Consider the following 14,776-nt stretch of genomic DNA (forward strand, 5'->3'; position numbering starts at 1 on the left):
TTCATGAGATAGCTAGGCAATATGGTGTTGAAATTTCGGAAGACATTGATTACATGCTATAGAAAGTATGTGAAGCAAGTAGACGACAAGAAAATGATGAAATGCAAGAAATGGAAGAGATTAGAGGAAGTAAAATATCAAGGAATGAACAACCTGAATCATATACCAGTTTCAACAGTTCTCCTACACCCACCTTGGTTCAATATGATATCCACAAAAAAATCATTGAGAATAATACTGAAACAAACTTGCATCATATCGATATAGATGGCATGAAGTATGATATGATTGAGAAAGAATGCGACATTTCGAAGGAGTACTCACATGTAAAACAAGGAGGCGTTGCATCTCTACTATACTCTTTTAACACTTATACTTACTCCTTTTTAAATTATCCAGTTCATTTTCAAGCATATTCAATTACTTTGACTAGTATCTGCGTAAGAAAACTAAAATCTTTGTGTTGGAAATGTCAAGGCTTTGCTAAAAATGATAATAGAGACCATTGCTCTATTCAAATAATCTTCATAATCCTGACATTATAATAGAGTCCTAGAGTTTAATAATCCCCTGCACTTCCCCAATGCCATTTACTCACCTTTAATTGGCCTTACTGGGCGGATGGGGTGGGGATTCCTTTTTTTGGAAAGATGGGTTTGAACTGGAAATAGTAAACAAGATTGAAAATATGGTTCATGTTATTGTTAACAATGATTATTCCAAGGGATAATGGTATCTCTCATGTATTTATTGTACCTCTTATAGAAATGAGCAAGAAGATCAATGGAATTATATCCAAAATCTTAGTGGTAGTGTCCATGTCACATGGGTAGTATATGGTGACTTGAACGTAACTCTAGACTCTAAAGAAAAACTAAACCAATCTAGCTCATCCGATATTAATACCACTGTCAAAAATCTAACAGCTGATTTTGATTTATCAGACTTAGGATTCGATGGTAATCCCTATACTTGGTCTAGTAACAGTTATGGGACTAGTAGGGTCAAATCTAGATTAGACAGGGCCCTAGCAAATAGTAATTGGTTTGTGACTTTTCCAGGCTCTACCTTAACTCATTTGCGCCAAACAGGGAGTGATCACACTCCTATCATGCTTGAATTGTATAACATGACTTCTTGTAAAGGAAAAAAATTGAAAGTTATTTGAACATTGGCTTCAGAAAAATGATTGTAGGGATGAAATTTTAAATACATGGACAATTAACGCCACTGGTTCTGCATCTTTTACTCTAACTAATAAGTTATCAGACACTAGATACTTCCTATCCAAGCGGAGTAAAGAAAAGTTTGGGCAAATCAGTCTAGAATTACTTCTTTGTAGCAAGAGTTATCTCATCTTCAGGATACAGATTTCCAAGGTAGTAACACGCATTCGGTAATTAAACAAGAAATACATAGTCTTAATGAGATTCAAGCCATCTCCAATATACAGAAGTCCAAAGACAATTTATTTAACGATATGGATAAAAACTCAAAATATTTTCATATCATAGCAAATCAACAGGGTTGGAAACAAAACTGATTCTTTACAGGCACCGGATGGCACTTGGTGTCAAGATAGAGGTTCCATAGAAGAGCTTTTGGTGTCTCATTTCCAAAAAGTAAGTACCACGACCAACCCAGTAGACAACTACAATTTTCTCCAGCATGTTCCAAGGTGCATTTATCCGGGAGACAATGAGAAACTTATATGAATCTTCGATTTATCAAAGATTAATGGCAATAAAACCATGGTCTTCACTAGGCCTAGATGGTTTTCCGACAGATTTTTATCATACACAATGGAAAGTTATGAAGGAGGATGTATGTAAAATAATTCAAGCATTCTTCCGTTCTGGCTTTCTTTTCAATAATCTGAACAATACTCGAGTCACTCTCATTCTTAAGACTAATACTACTCACATTCCGAAAGAATTTAGGCACATTGCACTTGTAACACAGTGTACAAGTTAATCTCCTAGATTATTGCACTAAGACTCAAGAAACATATGGTTAGCACTAAGACTCAAGAAACATATGGTCCGCGACGGAGCTGGAAGTTTTGATATGGTGGGACAATATTAGTATTAGTTGGATACTCCCAAATTGATTAACCATTTTTACAACAAAACTTTTCCAACACTTATTTTTGTTGCACAAAAACGTTGTAATGTTTATATTGTCACAAGCGTCTCTAATTAGAAACTTGTGTGAGAAAAAAATTTAGTAACATTTATATATGATACAAATTACCTATTAATTAAAAAATAAAAAAATTGGGTGGGGTCAGGGATCCACCCACCTCACTAGTGGCACCATTACTACTCAGAATTATCTCCTGAATGTAATCAGCGTATGTTCTGGGAAGAATAATTTCTGAATATATTTATTTGGTCGAAGAATTGGTTCAAGCCATGAAGAGAAAAGGTGGAAGATCGGGTCATCTTGATTTTAAGATGGATATGTCGAAAGCTTTCGACATGTTAGAATGGGTGTTTTTGATAGAAGTGTTTAAAATTTTTGGTTTTGATGGTAAGTTTTTCCTGTTAATCCATCAATGCATCAGCACAACTCAAATTGAGATCATGCTTAATGGCTCGCCGACTAAAGCTTTCAATCCAACAAGGAAAATACGACAAGGGGATCCTCTATCCCCATATTTATTCATCATTGTCATGGAAGCTTTTTTCAAGATTTTTAAACCACCATGAATCTACAAAATATCTGACAGGTATGAAAATTTCTAAATCTGCACTTAAGATCAATCACCTGTTATTCGCTAACGATTGTTTGCTTTTCTGCAAATCAAAACTTACTCAAAACAATAAACTTCTTGAAGTTATTGAACAACTAAGTGATTGCCAAGGACAATTAATAAATTTTGATAAATTTGTAGTTTACTTCAACAAAAACGTGAATCCTTCATCTTGTCAAGACATAAGTGGTATCGTGCAGGTCATACAACTAAATATTAGTAAGGAAACATACTTAGGATTTCATTTCTTTGTCGGCATAAACATGAAAATTCCTTTTTCCTCACTAATTTACAAGATGACCAGCAGACTTACAAGATTATGTTGTGTCAACATGTCCGAGGAAGCAAGATCAATGATGGTGAAAAACGTACATGACTAGCTTCAAATTGCCAGATACTACCATCTCTAAGATGAATTCTACACAACAAGCTTATTGGAGGAATAATAAATCTAATAGAGGTAAGCATTTCATCTCTTGGAGGAATGTGAATAAGCATAACGAAGAAGGTGGATTATGCTTCAGAGATCTTCACACTTTCAATCGAGCATTGATAGAAAAATCATCATGGAAGCTTGCAACAGATGATTCTTCTGTATGTTCTAAGTTTTTACAAGCTAGTTACTTCCCAGATGGTAAAATCTTCAATCTCTAAGAAAAGTAACACAACCTGGTCTTGGAGATCAATTTCTTCAGAACTGGATTTCATAAAGAAATACAGTTGTTGGAGTGTGGAAGATGGTATGAAAATTTTTGATTTGGAAACATCGTTGGATTCCAGAATTAAATGAAATACCGGTACCACAAAAAAAGTGTCACCAATCATCAGAAATATGTTTACTTTCATCAACTTTTATTGGGAAACACTAGTACCTGGATGTTAATCTCATATTCAATCTCTTTGATTCTTCAATATAGCAGGTTTCATCTTAATCTTTATATGCACGACAACTATGGGGATAAGATAATATGGACTTTAGAGAGGAATCATAGGTTCACAGTTAAGTTTGCATATAAGAAGATGTTTGAAGAAGTTCATCTTCATAATTCAGTAGGAGGCAGAATGCAATGGATATTCAAGAGGCTTTGGAAGCTTCCCAATATAGCAAGAATTAATCACTTCATATGAAATGCATTAAAAACACTCTGCCTACAAGGGATAAACTGGTTAACGTGATTCAAGAGATGGATTTAGCATTCCCTTTATGTTCACAGGTTCAAGAAACTCCAACTCACATTATCTTAGAGTATGCAGTGTCTAAAGCTGTCTGGTTTACTATTTTGGGTCTACAGTTTAACAACATTCAATCACTAGAGAATTGAATATGTGAGTGATTTGACAAGCTGAAAACAAGACTGATTTCATAAGAGGGCTTGAGCAGAATTGCATTATAACATGGACTATATGGTCTTCCGAATGGGAAAAGGTTTTCAGAAAACTAACATTTCTCCTGTAAAGTGGTTTCTATATGCAGAAAACATATATCTGAACAAGAACCCGGTATAAAATGGAGTAAGATTTTGGAGACACGTTAAAACGGAGAAAATATTCGTTTGTCACCTCCTCCAATTGGACTTTTTCTATTAATTATGATGGTAGCTATTTTGATAACGCTAGATCTAGTGGCGTTGAACTAATCCTTCATGATCATACAGGGAGACACAGGAGCTCAAAATGCATCTGCTTAGCAGAAGCAGTTAACGCAGAGCAGGCGGGATGCCAAGGTTTATGGTAAGCGATTCAATGGGCTAAGAACTTGGGAGTAGAAGCTGTGCATTTTCAACTTGACTAGAAGCTAGTAGTAGATGCACTCAATAACGAGACTTTCAACATCGATTGAAGACTCCATAATATGATTCTTGATATCAAAAATATTTTTAGAAATTTTACATCATGGTATTGTGTTTATGTACCAAAGGAAAGCAATAAGGTTGCGGATATTCTATCTAAATTTGCTAGAGTAGATAGAGTAAGCAGAGTTTGGTTCAATTCTCCACCTACCATTATGAGTCTGCAATTATTAGAGGACGCATCCCATGTAAACTCTCTATTTACTTAACACTACTTTTTTAATTTCAAAAAATAAATAAATAATAGGATGTCATACTAAAAGTGAACACCAATCTGGAGTTCCATTTTGTAGAATAAACTGATAAATCGTAATTCATTCTAAAGAACTCCTAATCGAATAGTAATTCATTTTATAGAATTACCTCTTAAAATGGTAGTTCATTTTAACAGCTCATTTTGTAGAATGAACTTGTAAATGGTGGTGGTTCAATCTTAATAAACTTGTAATATAATTTATTTTTTTAAATGAACTCATAAATTGTAGTTCGTTCTGAAAACTCGTAGCACAATTTACTTTATAAAATGAACTCATCAATGGTACTTCATTCTACCAGTTCACTTGTAGAATTAACTCGTAAACAATAGTTAATTTTGGATAGACTCGTAATACATTTCATTTATAAGAAACTCGTAAATAGTAGCTCATTTTGTAAAGCAGTTTATACTGTCGAGTGAACTCGTATAATAGTTCATTTTGTAGTTGATTTGAAGCTAAATTATATCATGTAAATTAAAAATTGGAAAAATAGTAAAAGTTACTCGCTATATAGATTTCGTCGAGAGCTTTCCGAATATAGAATATTCATTAAATCACGATTTGCAGTTCGAGAAATATTTGATTTTTAAGTTTTCTTTTCTTATTTTTAAGAAAAAATAAGAAAATATAAGAGAGAAATAGTAGTTCAGACACTTTTATAAACGCATAATGACGTCATCTCGAATGCATAATATTTGCTTTAAGATCAAATAACCATTTCTAAACCAAAATGATATAATTTTTTAAAAAGAAGACTTCAAAACAACTGGACCATGTCCGCTGGAATATAACCATAAATAAACGGTTAGAAAGTAAGACGGGCTTATTTGTGGTTTACCAAATCAAAACATAATTTCTTATATCAAGACTAAACGATGAATGAAGAATTTAGGGATATTTTATTATTCATGTCGACATGATTTTCCAGTACCGATAATTTAAATTCATGTATCAAAAATTAGAAGTCATGGGGGGAAACAACAAATGAGGAAACTTTGGAAGAGAATCATTGACTAAGACTGCATTCAACTAGTGGTGTGTGAGGTAGTGAGGAGAAAACATGTCACAATAATTGCACACAAAACCAGGATTTGGTTGGAGTTAGAAACAACATAAAACAATTTAGCTAGTAATGTGTTAACTTTCACAATAATAATCCAAAATATTTTCCACCGGGACATGGGTTTGTTTTAACGAGCTCGAGGTATAAGGGTGTACAACCTTGCGTTTTCCAATGTGGATCAAGATGAATATATGCTGCATGAAGGGATGAATTACTATGGAAACATTCCCCAAATTTGGCCTCTTCTTGTCTGGTCAGGGTGTTATAAAATGAAAATGTAGGAGGAAGGTCATGGAATGATCGATCATAGCAAAATGCCCAGATTATCAAACATACAATGGAGCTAAAACGTTTAATGCTTTCCTTTCTCTTTTGTTTCCAATTGATGAAAAGTTTTAGCTAAATTTGAAAAGGCAGTAAAGTTGGTATGCACTCTTTAATATAATTGATTGATGATGATGAATTTGGGGTTATGTTGGGAGCACATGGCTGACCTAGTTATATATGCATAGACTAATGGATTAAAAGGCGTAGCTTATTGTTTATAGGATGAGTTAGGTCCGAGTAACATGATCTAATTCTAACCCCCTTTAATCTTACAATAGATTAATCATGCTTAATTTGTTTTTAACTTTTTTCTTATGCATGGTTCAGACTTCAAACCTACCGTATGTTTGTTTTCCTGCTCCTGTTTTGTTTTCATGCTTTTAGATATGGTTATTCCGTTTACATTAAAGCATAGATTCACACAACCATGTTCGATAGATAGACGTAAGATTTAAAAAATAACTTGATAAATCTTGGGGTCGAATGAAAATCTTTCGCAACCATTTGGCTGAGGTTTTCACATCGGATGGATTTAGAAATGATAATAGCTTTATGTGAATAGATTCGCTTATCACAACTATCATGCTTCAATACCGTATCATCTTTTTTAAAGAGTTAATAGCAGATTATTAGGTACTCCGACATTGAGTACGTTTAAGGGGGATGCATATGCTAGTATATTTCAGTTAAGCAACAACCCCGGCCACAGTCCAAAATAATAGGGGTATAATTCTTCTTTCAATTGGCTCTCCAAATACTAAAATGAATGAACCGAAAAGTTTACATGCACGCCCATACAAAGTGTTTTTCTTTATTAAAGATTTTAATAATAAACGATCTCTTAAAGTGAATAAACATAATTAAGCCCCGATACCAAGTATACTCATCGGACGGATTAATTAAGCCTGATCTTAACCATAATCACATGTAAGGGAACATTTGGACGACTATGTACGACAACGGATTAACACATAAATCATATTAATAATCACAGTATATCCAACTGCAGAACATGCTAATCATCTTCATTAACGTTCCACTTATCTAGAAACAACATTTCCAATCTAACCTTAACCCTTTTTAAATCACACTAATTGATTCTCACTCATCAAAGGTTACAAGAGGATATTATAGAGATGTCATGGGCATTCTGGGTAAAAGTGCATCCTTAGGCAGCAAAGTTTTTCTCTTATTTAAACACCAAACGTTCAGCAAAGAAAATACACATTTCCTACTCTTTATTATCATTGTCTCCTTGACTCAGTTCAGCTATTGAGAGTATACTGAAACTCATTACTGCTTTCTCTTCTCATGGATTTTCTCAAGTCGAAAACGAAATCGTCGTCTTCGTCGCAAGAAAAGAAGACCAAGAAAAAACCACAAACAACAACAGCCCAGCAACAAGAAGCAGGAAGTGGAGGAAAGTTTCTTGGAGTAAGAAGGCGGCCATGGGGAAGGTATGCAGCAGAAATTAGAGACCCGTCAACTAAAGAGAGGCATTGGCTTGGAACGTTTGATACTGCAGAGGAAGCTGCCTTGGCCTACGATAGAGCTGCTCGGTCCATGAGAGGTTCTCGAGCTCGAACCAATTTCGTATATTCCGACATGCCACCTGGCTCTTCCGTCACTTCTATCATTTCCCCTGATGATCAAACAGCGGTCAATGCTGATATCAATAAACCTTCTAAATCTCTCTATCAAATTCCACCATCCCAACAACAGAAAGTTGACTCCAATTCTCATGCTGGAGGCAGCAATTTGTGCAACTTTTCCGGTGGATATTCTGCTGGAGATTCATGGATTTCGGCGTCATCTTCCTCTCAGCAACAACAGCCAATGACTGCTACTACAGTTGATTGTGGTGATAGTTTTGGGTCGTCTTATAACTCCTCTAATCAGTACTACTACGACGGAACAGACCTTCCTCCTTTACCTACCTCTGACATTTCAGGTTCTTTTGGTTGTACAAACAATTCTTCTGCTTACGATATGGCTCAGGGGATTTGGTCATCTGACACCAGTTATAATTTTGGGTATCCAGAACAGACTACAAGTGGATTTGAAACGGTGTCAAGTGGGTCTTGTTTGGGTTTTGACACCGGGGAGTATGTGCATAGCCCGATGTTTGGCAGAATGCCGTCTGTTTCAGATGCATTCCCAGGAGTCGCCGATGGTTTTGAATTGGGTTCTTCAGCTTACTTCTTTTAAAAAGATTGTATCCTTTCTCTCTTTTTTTAGGGGTCAGTGTTTTCTCTATGGGTCACGGTTGATGATGATGTGTTTATAATCTTGCCTGGAATCAGATCAATCGATCAGTTTGAGTTTCTACCGAATCAGGAATATATTTCATATTTTTCACTGTTACCCTGTTTTTACTATTAGTGACAACGTTACTTTTTACAGTAGCCCAAAAATTCAAAATTTACAGAAGTAACCAGGAACAACCCAAAAGAGATAAATTATGGCTTGTATACAAAAGGAAACATACCTCAGTTAGTCTGAGGTGTTATTCGACTGCTTAAATTCCAACAGTGAATTAGAAGTAGTAGCAGCAGCAGTTGTAATGGGAGCAGAGATATCACTGTCACTCTCACGGTGAAGACTGCTCGAAACAAGAGAGTCGCTTACTATGGCAACATTATCGAAGTCCAGCTTTGTGTTGACCTTGCTGGGAAAGACAAAATTGAAAACAAAGCGATCATATTCACCATATATTATGCACTTACAAAACTTGAAAGTTATCCAGCTTTAGATAGAATGGTTTACCCATTTAAGTGGTTATTTATGGCAGTTAAGTCTTTGGAAGGGTTTTGATAAGCACGAGTGCTTTCTCCAACACATGCATAGTAGCTTTTAGATGGTAGCGTGATCAAAGCATCCACCTGTATACAAAAGTCATTCACAAAATGAGGACTACACGATTGTCAGGTTTGGGCAAGATTATAAATACCCTTTTACCAGACTTCAACTAATTTTCCCTTAAAAAGAACTAAATTTCATTGTCATTTCTTCCTAGGCGAAGCACATTAGTTTTCCTTCATTCAAGATTTTTCTGACTTGTGATTCTCAAAATATCTGCATCAACGAAATTGGTCTTCATCGATTAACTAGCCTCCTTATGAGATAGCATATATTGGATGAAGTTTAATGAAGCATTCTACATTCTACAAAAGAAATTGGTTTACAAGTTCATAACAACACCAAAACAGCTCAGATGCTTTTATAGAACTGAGGTCAAGTCTGTGTGCAGAAAATTGACCATCTTAAATCAATGAAATAAATGAGAAGCCACGAGAGCTTATATAAGCTATTGCAAGATAACAAAAGTATGAGTGCACCTTGGACGATCGCAAGGGAGAGACGTAGACATTATGTGCTGGAGATAATTTCTTTGGAGATAAATCAGGGAGACTTGGAAATGGCGGTGGCCTAGGTGATCCAGGGCATTTGCCAGTTCCTTGGAAAAATAATAAACTGCATCAACTTTCCTTCACCAGGGAACACAATTACACTAATACTGATGGAGGAATTATAAACTGGCAAAGAACCAACAGAGCATACCATCAATGTTATGGTTTGGTTCTGGGAGCTGCTTGGCTTTAGAAGTTGCACTGGCAGAATGGACTGCCACCAGTAGTGACTTTACAGATGGAACAAAAATTTCATTGTAAAAGGAAATAATATCAACATGCTCTTGACCTGTTTTCTGTACTCAGATCAAACACAAAATTAGAGTTTCCAGAAAATTAGGCAAAACCAAAAATTCCAAGGGAAGCAAGTAGGATAGATACCCCATTCTGGTGTGAAGATGACCAGTCAATAAATACATGTCGGAAAATTTGAGGTTTACATTGTGGTTGCTTTCTGTATGCGTGAATGATTTCCTTAAATGTCAAGCTTAACTGAGAAATCTGGAAGCCGAGCAGGAGACCTTAGTAAGGGAAAATAAGAATATGATGAAAGATAAGCCTTAAGATTAGAATGTTCATGGTCATACCTTTGCAACTCCATAAAAGCAGCAGAGGATGATCTGGTCAATATGCCGACGAAAAAACAGTTCAGTCCGCCTACTAAGTATTTGTTGTAGGAGACACTGAACGGTCTCTCTTATCTGCTGAGACAGTTGGAGACTTTTAACCAACCCATTGATTCTTACAGCAGCTAATTTAACAATCTGAGCAGGCCAATGAGATCTCAAAGTGTAAATATGGGATAAAACAGTTATGTACAATCTAACAAATGAAGTATATGCCCAACCTGATCTAAGGGGAAATGGATCTAAGTTAGCTGCCAAGAGGCAAACACAGGCATAAAAGAAGAAAAAAAATGAAAGAAAGAAAGATCCCGATACTACAACCAGTAATACTGTTACAAGCAATACCTTGTTAAAGAAAACATTGATCGCCATTTCAGCAGATGCTACACCCCCTCCTAGATTTGGGTGGGTTGGGCTGCAAATATGCCCACACAGAACGCATATCATGATTTATATATAAAAAAAGATTGCAGCAAATTTAGATATGCTAAGAGTAGACTACTACAAGATGCACGAGCTATCAAAGAGATACACTTCCAATACCTGGCAAAAGCAGATTGTAAAGGAAGTGGCGATAAATTTAATTTGGGACTCTTGAAGGCCAATTTAGGATCCTTTACTGGTGACGTAGATAGATTGAGGTGATCACCACATATTCTCTTGGGAGATTGGACATCTCTGCTCTGACCTGAAATAATTTGACTTAGCAGAAGATTGGGATAAATTCAATATTTGGCCGAAAACCCATTGAGAAGTTCTTGGATTCTTATAAGCGTGTTCACAAAAAGAAACTTTTAGTTAGAAAAAAACTACGGCTGGGCTCAGGAATCTTTTCCAATTTAATGGCCTATAATACTGCAGGAACAGCTTGCAAGAATCTAGTGCCGAATTAATTTAATAATCTTTACCTTGTGATATATCATGCTTGTGCAAAAAAGATAGGGGTGGCAAACCTCTGCAGGAAATGTTATTATGTGCGGCAACTGTATCCAGTGATGGGATAGGATCAGCTAATAATCCAAAATAGTTTACTTCTGAAGAAAACGCAGGCCTTGCAACAATCAAAGAGTTGTACAGTGAGGATCCCTTTTCCCATACTATACTCTCAAGCAGCCTTTCTTCCAAAGAGTTTAGATGACGCCTCAACTCTCGTGGAAGGGTTTCTTCATTTCTAACGAAACTTTCTATCACCTTGCTCAAATCAAAAGCAGTGATGCCAGTTCGCTCCAAGACCGCGGGAAACAACATTATTACAGTCTTGTGGGTAGCGAAAACCAATTCTGCTGAACAAGCAAGCATGCACCGATGGAACCTCTCATTTGTTAATAAAGAGCTCAAGTTGCTGACATGCAATATTTGAGCTTCCACCCTACACATAGCTTCCAACACCCTGTAGTATAACTTGAGAGCTTCCTCTCTTCTCTCCTCAGCCCATACACTGTCCATCATGTTTGCACTCTGTGTATTATCAGAAGTGTTATCTGGAAATATAGCCCTCAATATTATGCGGGCCCTACGAATAACATGATTAAACACCTCCCTGCCAGCCGAAGAAAGAATCTGCTCCAGTTCTGATGAGGGTTCTGAAGGAAGTGGAGAAATAACAGTTCGGAGCCATTTAGCAGTCGCCATTGTTGTGCTTACGGGAGTTGCAGCTACCCCCACGTTGTCACAAAGAAAATTACAACTTATTGGCGATGCAGTAGGAGGGGATAGTGGGCTGGTAGCCGTCTTTGCAGGAGAGGCCGTTGCATCGAACTTGCGCTGCACAAATGAAAATCCATAATCAGTTGAAACAAAAGGATAAAATATTATTAGGAAACCACGGGTATTCATAATTTAGCTTCGACAATCTACCTTGGCCCCAGAAATATTAACTGAACCCCCAGACAGACCTCCTGAACCAAGTAAGTTTTCCTCTTCGTTAACAAACACTCTCTCATCCAGCTCACCCTTATTACGTAATGCATCATCATAGTCCTTCTCTAAGGTATCTAAACTTGTGCATAAAGATGATGAATTCTCCATTAGATTTTGAAAATAGGTCAACCCATCTGCATTTTGATTTATAATAACATGAGTGCAAATACTTTATAAGGTTAACCCTTAAGCAACAAATTCGAGAAGAAGGATGAAAAGGGGAATAAAAAATGTCGAACTAACCTGTGTCAATACCTTCTAGATGTTCTATTTTACACTCCGATAGCAAACAGGGTTTCTTTTTTAGGATTTGGACAATTAAATTATTGGTTTTGTCCATTGTTTTCCTCAACTCATCTTCCGACGTGTCATACTTGTTGCAAAGAGACCCAATAAGATCCACGCCCTTGTTGCCTCTTCTGACTGAAAGGACAATCAAAGCAACAGCACCAAGTTACAGACTACATACACAATTCAAAGACCAGAACCAGACTAGTTTCAAGACAGTTCTATACCAAACAGTTTTGAGTCATGGGTTGAGAAGTTTCTGAGGCATGGGGGAACATGTAGAATCATAATAGCCTGTCAGAAATTTCAAAACTTATTATGCACACAAGAATCTTTTTTCTTTTCATGACAGCTAAAAATCTGAAAACTTGTAAAATTCAAGAACTCTAAAACTCATCAAATAAGTGCAGGTGATGGACTGAAAAGTATAATGATTATCCTTTTAACTAACCAATATCGAAACCAACCCATTTGTGCAAGCCACCAGGTCCTTAAAGCGGCGGAATGCATAAACACGCAGTGCCAAAAAGAGCAACCATCCAAACCGTTGGTAATTTGACATATTTCCCTTAATGCTGGCACTAACATTCTTTTTATCCCCATCGGCATAACTTGACAAAAAGAACTCCCCGTAAACACGTTTGTAGTATCTACATACCAGGAGAAACAAGTCGGTGAACCAAGGAATTAACTTCATAATTGGCAAAATTTGCCCAGTTTTCAAAGCAATAAAACAGGCACGTGAACTGTTAGTTTTTTGGTGAGCAAAAAAAATGAAAAATGCTTAGCTTTTCAAGGATATCCCATTACACGAAATAGTTGAAAATGAACTAATTGATTCCTATAGAATGTATAACAAGACATGCATTGGCTTCGAGCAGACGAACAAATTGTAGCAATGCAAGCATAACTGGTCAAACTGGCCATAAGCACAAGACATTACACAATAATACTCACTTGCTTAGAAGGCTCAAGTGCACGAAATTCATTTGCAATTCTTTTGCCTAGTTCCAAACAAACAAAACCCATAATAAATAACATCTCCAAATATCTCAAAAGCAACATTTCCACAAACATAAAACATCTTGTTCAGAATACAACACTACCTCGAGTTTCTTCTCCCAATCTTCACCATACAATTTCACTAAAACTGAACCAGCCCTCAAATTAAACTGTGGCATCTCTTTAAAAAATTCCACAATCCTGTAAAAGCATTAAAACAATCCTAAACCAAAATTCCCAGCACAATCATTCAAACAAAAGAGAGTAATAGTAGTAGTAAATACGTAAGCTTAGTCGCCCTCAATATCTGACACAAACTCACTCCATTAGCTTTCCCACTGTATCCTTCACTCAATCTTCTTACCCAATACAAGATAAACGCAAACCAAAACATTTCCAATTCCTCTCCCTAATCCAAAGAAATCAATCAAATGTCTTCAAACTTTGGATAATCAATTAAAAAATGTATACTAACGAGAAATTGAAAGATGAATGTACCTCTCCACCTCCAATAGACGAAGAAGTATCCGGTAATAAATGATTTTTCCTTATCTCCTTGAGTAAATCCATAGATTGTGTATAAAAATTTTCATCAAACGATGGTAATGACTGGAAAGTAAAATCAGAGAATTAAAATCAGAAAAAAAAATGCAAAAGAACCCTAAACGGAAGTGTAAATCTGTACCTTGCAGAGTTGAAGGAATCGAACTTCTAATGGACTTAGATCTTCCATCCTTACTCAAACCCAGAGACTCTCTCTCGCTCAGTCACTAGTTCAGATCGAAGTCGCTCAGTGTCTGACGTTACGGCTGGTGCCTCTTTTTTTGTTTTTTCTCAGAACTCCGTTATAAATGGCGCGGGAAAGACTCGTATGGTATAGAATAGTGTGTTACCGTAATTGGATTAGGAGCTAATACGTCGGGTAAGATTATCCATTAAAGGTTGCCACGTTTGTCTTCAGGTTTTACTTTAATGGAGAAAGAGAAATCAAAAGACATCAAGTCATTAACGTCCAGCAATATTCTTGAGCTTACGCAAGAACGATTTTTTGGGACCGGCTTTTTTTTTTTTTTTTTTTTTTCTGGACCATTGTTTTATAAGGTCATCTACCCTATACTCGTAAGGGATGTCCTAAATCCGATATTTTATTAATTTGCCCCAAAATCCTAATTTAGATTATAACTAAACTAATAACTATCAAAATATAAATTTAACCTACTTGAATCTATTAACAAAAACACAAAATCAGACTTACCCTACCCACCGCACAAACTCGTT

The 14,776-nt window shown here is 36.2% G+C and overlaps 2 protein-coding genes across 4 annotated transcripts; one reads left to right on the forward strand and one right to left on the reverse strand.

Annotated features, from left to right (window-relative positions):
* Positions 1 to 7,399: 7,399 nt before the first annotated feature.
* On the forward strand, positions 7,400 to 8,616 carry LOC113271421 (ethylene-responsive transcription factor LEP-like). The gene has a single exon (XM_026521278.1). The coding sequence runs from the start codon at positions 7,564 to 7,566 to the stop codon at positions 8,458 to 8,460; it is 897 nt and encodes a 298-aa protein (XP_026377063.1). The 5' UTR covers positions 7,400 to 7,563; the 3' UTR covers positions 8,461 to 8,616.
* Positions 8,317 to 14,445, reverse strand: LOC113271420 (retinoblastoma-related protein-like). 3 transcript variants are annotated; one of them, XM_026521276.1, is made up of 19 exons: positions 14,184 to 14,445; positions 13,997 to 14,107; positions 13,783 to 13,907; positions 13,603 to 13,699; positions 13,454 to 13,500; positions 12,948 to 13,146; positions 12,724 to 12,790; positions 12,452 to 12,631; positions 12,146 to 12,342; positions 11,197 to 12,052; positions 10,832 to 10,976; positions 10,634 to 10,703; positions 10,250 to 10,426; positions 10,044 to 10,163; positions 9,814 to 9,958; positions 9,591 to 9,709; positions 9,019 to 9,134; positions 8,741 to 8,920; positions 8,317 to 8,545 (listed from the first exon to the last, which is right to left on the reverse strand). In XM_026521276.1, the coding sequence occupies exons 1-18, from the start codon at positions 14,229 to 14,231 to the stop codon at positions 8,746 to 8,748; spliced, it is 2,994 nt and encodes a 997-aa protein (XP_026377061.1). In that variant the 5' UTR covers positions 14,232 to 14,445; the 3' UTR covers positions 8,317 to 8,545; positions 8,741 to 8,745. The 3 variants fall into 3 exon arrangements, with proteins under 3 accessions (XP_026377061.1, XP_026377062.1, XP_026377060.1); XM_026521277.1 differs by lacking the exon at positions 8,317 to 8,545 and having other exon boundaries at positions 8,575 to 8,920; positions 11,242 to 12,052; XM_026521275.1 differs by lacking the exon at positions 8,317 to 8,545 and having other exon boundaries at positions 8,575 to 8,920.
* Between the last annotated feature and the right edge of the window lie 331 nt (positions 14,446 to 14,776).

Source organism: Papaver somniferum, chromosome 4, assembly GCF_003573695.1.
Source record: "Papaver somniferum cultivar HN1 chromosome 4, ASM357369v1, whole genome shotgun sequence".
NCBI classification, from domain to species: Eukaryota; Viridiplantae; Streptophyta; class Magnoliopsida; order Ranunculales; family Papaveraceae; genus Papaver; species Papaver somniferum.